Source organism: Pseudonaja textilis, chromosome 2 (genome assembly GCF_049901715.1).
Source record: "Pseudonaja textilis isolate UNSWEBS1 chromosome 2, rPseTex1.2, whole genome shotgun sequence".
Lineage (NCBI taxonomy): Eukaryota > Metazoa > Chordata > Lepidosauria > Squamata > Elapidae > Pseudonaja > Pseudonaja textilis.
Genome location: NC_141991.1, coordinates 60901123 through 60907122, shown reverse-complemented (window position 1 = coordinate 60907122; position 6000 = coordinate 60901123). Strand labels below are relative to the sequence as shown.

General features: G+C 39.2%; 1 protein-coding gene across 4 annotated transcripts in view; it reads left to right on the top strand.

Moving 5' to 3' along the window:
- The first annotated feature begins 275 nt into the window (after positions 1 to 275).
- The window catches only part of MAPKAPK3 (MAPK activated protein kinase 3), a 56186-nt gene continuing 50461 nt past the window's right edge, over positions 276 to 6000 (top strand). For all 4 annotated transcript variants that reach the window (XM_026725304.2, XM_087924055.1, XM_087924057.1 and 1 more), the window contains exons 1-2: positions 276 to 472; positions 2794 to 3146. In XM_026725304.2, the coding sequence (XP_026581089.1) occupies positions 2922 to 3146 (225 nt within the window). In that variant the 5' untranslated portion in view covers positions 276 to 472; positions 2794 to 2921. The remainder of the gene's footprint in view (positions 473 to 2793; positions 3147 to 6000) is intronic.

Sequence of the window (6000 nt, the reverse complement as noted above, 5' to 3'; positions counted from 1 at the left end):
CTGTAACTACAGCATTAAGGGCTGCTGCTCACCCCACCCCGTCCCGCCTTCCTCTTCCAGCTCCTTCCAGCGCCGGACGACAATACGAGATTGTCAATGGACAGCTGGACGAGGCAGGCGGAGATGCATCCGACCCCGCTGCTGGCCGCGGTGTAAGGGTACCACGCAACTCCCGCGCCGGGTAGCCAGGTGCCCCGGAGCACGTGCTCTCCCGCCTACAATGCCCCGCCCTCCATGTTGGCAATTGTCTATGGCGGGACCGGGTTGGGCCGGCCGGGGCGGGGAGTCACATGAGCAGCTGCCTGAGCTTGTCCTGCTCGGTTGGCGAAGAGCTTCGGCTGGGCCTGGCGGGGGCGAGGCTTCCCATGGCCGCCAATTTCTCCCTCCCCGCACCCCCAACTGCTTGGCTAGCTACAGGTTTGAGGGAGCAGCGGCCGAGTGACCACCTGTGAGGAGCATGCGCGCAACGAAGGTAACCTCCTTCTGGTCCTTAGTTTAAGCCTCCGCGGTTCTGTCGCGGGGTTTTCTTACACCCCCCCCCCCACCTTCAAACGTTGCTGCCCAGAGGAAGGACACGAATGGAAGGGTCGTTCTGGGTTGTGAGAGGGGGTTGTGTTCGCCTCTAGCCAACCTTAAAGCGGGGCAGCCTCTCCTGGAATAATTCACCTCTTTGCCAGTCAGAGTTAAACCGGCTTTAACCAAGAGTTGCTCTGAAGAGAAGACTCGATCAAGTGCCCTTCATAGGAAAATGGCCTTGAGGGGGGAAAAAACCACCCCTCATTTTCTGCATTCCTGTTAAGAGAGACGATGGTCCAAGTGAGGCAAATGTTAGCTGTAAATTTCCTCCTACTCATTTGCTTGCACAAGGAATGGGGTCACAAGTCCTGTAGAAGAGCAAGTAGATTGACTCGTTGGGTGTCTTTCTTAAAGGGAAGATATTCTGCCTCAGATGAGGAAGCAACTGCTGTTTTTGTTTTAAAGTATTTTTCTTTGAAAAATACACTATTGGTTGTTTTGCCAACCCAGGTAGTAGGCTTTTGTTTTTGGGATTTAAAAAATTCATGAGTACCTTTAATATATAAACGGTAACTTCTTTTTTTTTTCAAAAGCTTGTTCTGACCATGAAATCACATGTTGGGTTCATGGCAAATATGAGTAAGCAAACTCATGGCTGAAAGGGAGTCTCAAAATGTCTTAGCAAATACAGTCAGTCCTCAACTTATGATCATTTGTTTAAAAAGTGACTTTCAGTTGATCCTGCACTTTGACTGTCATGGTATCACCATAGTCACATGATCAAAAGTTGGGCTCTTCCCAACATGTATTTACAATGGTTGCAGTGTTCCCAGGACCACATGATCACCATTTGAGAGCTTCCCGGAAAGCAAAGGCAATGGGGAAAGCTGAATTTGCTTAGTGACTGTGGCAAGAGACATAAAATTGGGATGCAAGTCACTTTTAGAGATTGCATTGTTTAGCCATGGAAATTCCTGTCCCAATTGTATTGTAAGTCAAGAACAACCTGTATTATCAAGATACAGCCCTGCAATTTAGTTGTACAGGTAGCACAACTTGTCAAATTAAAAAGAAAGATATGGGTCAAAGAAGGATTGGGGGAGGGGTGAATTGTGGTACTGTAAGTCTTTTGCCTTTACTGTGGTTTTTTATTACTTGTAATTCACATGAGGCCTTTTCAACATTATTGGAGGTAATTTTGAGCTGCATTTAGCACTAATGTGGGGAATTGAGCAGGACCGTCTTAAAATTTTATTTGCTAGGATTTTTAATTTAGAATCACACTGATTGGAATGGAGCCTCATTGTATTGTTACCAAATTTAATTTTGTTTTGATGAAAAATTACCAGTTTGCTAATCATATGCATCCAAGTGATCAGAATTATATACACCTCATCTTTATTTGCTAGTTACTCAGAGCAGCTTAAAAAAATACCTATTATACAAGATGTTAAATACAGTGATTTATTTCATTAATTTAGTTCTTGCAAACACTGGAAGCAATTTCATTTGTGAGGGCTTTGCTTATGGGGATGATTTACTAGTTGTTAGTGTAGACCTACATAATTATTCCTAGTTAGCTGAATTGAATATTGTTTAAATGAACCTTCTTACAAATGTTAAAGTTGTATTTTTATTTCAAAAAATAAGAAAAGATGATTTTAAGTGATCAGTGCTTTTGTTTAGTTTTCAATCTAGGACTGTCATTTTCTTTCTATCAAGTGCACAATCTCAGAAATTCTTTGTTACAGCATTTCTTACTATAACTATGCAACAAGCTCTTTGGCTTGAAAGCAAGAAGATGCTTCTGAGTCCATGGAGACATGAATGTAGTCCCTATTTATTCCTTATTAAACCAAATGTGTGCTTTCTTGGGATCGCACAACACCAGCAGAGGACATTAACTGAATCCTGAGAAAAGATGTAGCTGCTTTAAAGAGTGCAGATAGGCGTTAAGTTCATGCAACTTCCAGGCTCCAAAGCACCTTTTTGTCTTCAAACCTAAAGTCCATAACAACCCAGTTTCTTACATGGAACACAATATTTTGTCAGCGCTGAACGTATTAAATTGCTTATGTTTATGTCTTCTAGAGGCACCTTTTCCTATGACAATATGATAGTGATCAGTAAATCATAATGCTTCATTCCTGGTATATCACAAGATTATTGAGTGAATTGTGTTCCTTGCTATAAATTCTGTGCCATAGCACAAAACCAAGAAAAAGGTGTAGTAAATAGTCCTATCTGTACCTTACACTTAATATTTCTTTTTTAAAGGAGGATATTCTGTGAAATCATAGGAAATGGATCTAGTCTATTTGAAATGCTTGCTTCAACAACCTAATGGAAGAGTCTTTTTGAAGATTGTGGCAGAAGTTTTTTAAATTTTTGAGCTTCTACCTGCTATGGAACAAAGTGAGAATCAAGAAGCATCCTCATCAGAGATTCAAGATGATAGCAAAAGCAATACAAGACTTCTGCCTAGCCTGGCTGCTGCTGTCAAAGGGGAAATAAAGAAACATGCAGTTACAGATGACTATAAAATCTCTAAACGGGTTTTGGGCCTTGGTATTAATGGAAAAGTATTGGAATGTTTTCACAAAGTGACAGGACGGAAATGTGCTTTAAAGGTATGTAGAGATGATTCATCCTGATTTAGCTGTTAATTTTCCTTACTTGATGTATAGGCTAAAAGCAATTGTTGAGGCCTAGGTAATAATGTATTTATATTAGAAAGTCTAAATTGCCTTTCCCAGCTTTGTGCTTTTCGGAAGTGTTAGAATTCACAACCAGCACAGCCATAATTCATAGCCAGAAGAGTCAAAGGTTACATTACTGGGCATGTGGATTGATAGCAAAACCAACAGAATATTCAGATTCCAGGATTCTTTCATATCAGCCTTATTTTTAAATTTAGAACTGAGCCCAAGGATATTTTTGTTTATACACACTAAAACAAATGCTGTTGCTTGCTTTTTTCTGTGATAATTAAAATGCCAGTAATTTCTTTTGGAGGAATGAATTTTGAAAATCTGTATATTAAATTAACCTATGTTAAGAAATAGAAAATGATTGAAACTGCTTTTAAAGAAACAAAATAAAAAATGTAATAGGTTTTTTGGTACCTATAACATTTGTTTGGAATAAGATTCATTTGTAGTTATTAAATAATTTCTGGTATTTTTTGGTTAGAACATTTATATTAAGAGATTAAATATTGTACTACATGGTGTTCTTGTACATGGAGAACTGACACCAAAGTCAAAATAGGACCATGATTAATAACTCAGCTAGAACCTTCATGGCAGTTAAGGATAATGACATTAAAATCACAGAGTGTGTACATTACACCTTTATGGAACTTAATTATGAATAAAATGGGCCTTAGCTGTCAAGTATATGTAAACAGAAGTTACAGTGAAATGTAGGTCTTCCGGTTTGAGCTTCTTCGGCGACAGACCGAAACCTCGTCTGTCCAAGGCTTCGATCCGTGCTCACTGCTGGAGCGCCCCGAGCCAGCTGGTTTCGGGGCTAAGCCACCCCGTAGAGGTGATGAAGAGGGGTGAGACTGCACACAGGGTTGAGGAGAGCCGCATCTCTCCTCCCCAACTGGCCATTATTCCCTTTCCCGAAGGCGGTTGTAGCGGTGGTCAGAAATGGCCACCACAAAGAAGAACTCAACTGGAAAAGAATGTGCAGGAGGAAGATAAGAAGAGAAAGATTTGGTTGACTGGGTCAAACAGCAAAAGCAACAAATAAGGTACCCTGGAATTTAAACTTAACAACATTGTTCCCAAAGAAGATTTTGAAGCTGCGAAGGAGAGAGAGAAGGGAAAGGATTAGGTTTTTTTTTTCTTCCCTTCCTTATACTGACAGCCAAGAGACTTAAGCAAGAAACTGAAAAAAAAATCCACTTTGACATTAATAGGCATCTAAGCTGAAAATAAAAGTCAAAGGGATAAATAAAGATTTCTGGACATTTAAAAGTTTTTAAAAGCTGGAAAGGAGAAAAAAAAAGAATAGAAGGGCAGGATCTGGAAAAATGGAGGAGACTGCCTGGAATTAAGCAATGGAACTGTAATTAAAAGGAACTTACAGTGAAATTTTAACAAGATTCCTCAAAGATACATTTTAATGGAAACTTGGTAACAAAATAATAGAACCCCAGGAAGAGAAAGTGGAAAAAAGAAGCAAGTAGAAACAGCCTTGGATTATTTGGATTACTTGGTGATTTTTGGGTTTTGCATCTAGATGACTAAAATTAACTGGGTGGTTGTTTAAACGTTTTTAAAATGGTATCACTCTTAGAAGAACTGAAAACGGAACTTTAAAAATGGAAAGAAGACGCACAAGAAGGGAGAAGTTCTTTTGGCTTCGTGTTTCAATTTGATGCTTTCGTGTTTCAATTTGATGCTTTCTTAAATAAAAGAAATTGTCTTGGAAGATGGACTTTGTTTTATTCTTTTTAAATGGATTTCATCTCTTGGAAACCAGACACCTTGATTTTTTTTATTGCTGGATCTCTTAGCAGCATTTGATACAATAGAGAATGGTATCCTATCCTATTATTTAATTAATGTGACTAGAATTACAATAATTTTTCTGACATTTCTAGTCTTATTTGACCAAACATATTCAGATGATAGGTTACAGCTTATTGTCTTAATCTTTTTGAGATGCTTCACAATTTATTATCTTCTGACAAGTATATAAAAAAAGATTTTCAGAATGTTATGGTTCAGTTGTTGCATTAATATGTTAGCTATACATCCAGCTCTTTTTCAGCTAATGCTGCATTCACAGTGGAAATATATACAAAGCCTGAATGCAGTGACTTTTGCGATTAATAACTCCTTGGATAAATTAACACAGTGTCAGTCCAGTCAAGATAGGATTCCTCTTGAACAGTAAACAACACAGGAGATGAAGCCTATTTCTGGATATACCGGTAGTAGTGCTTCTCCTGATAAGTTTAGGTAGACAGTTGGAAAGTATTCTTGTAAGTAGTACTACTTCAGAGGGGTATCTGGCAGGAGAATCAGTGGCACTATTGTTCAGCAATCTCATCTGTGAGTTTTGCAGGAGAATTTGTCCAGCATGACTCATTTTACCGAATAAATTTTGTTAGATTTATAACCCAGCTTTTTTCTAGGAGGTCATGGTAGCATCTCACTTTGTTGTGTCCATAAAGAGCAACTTTGTCAATGATAAATTAGACAAGGATATGGAGTAACTGGACTACTAATACTCTTAAATATGAAACTGATTCTGTCCACTCTTAGTTGTCATCAGTTAGTAACAAGGGGGAGTACAATGGCTCGGTTAAAAATACTGAACTTGTCAGCTGGAAAGCTGTCTGCCCAAGTTCAAGACCTGAGCACTATGTGATGGGGTGAGCTACTGTCACTTGCTCCTGCCATTCAAAAGCATGCAAATGCAAGCTAGATACCATTTCAGTGGGAAGGTAAGAGCATTCCATGTGCC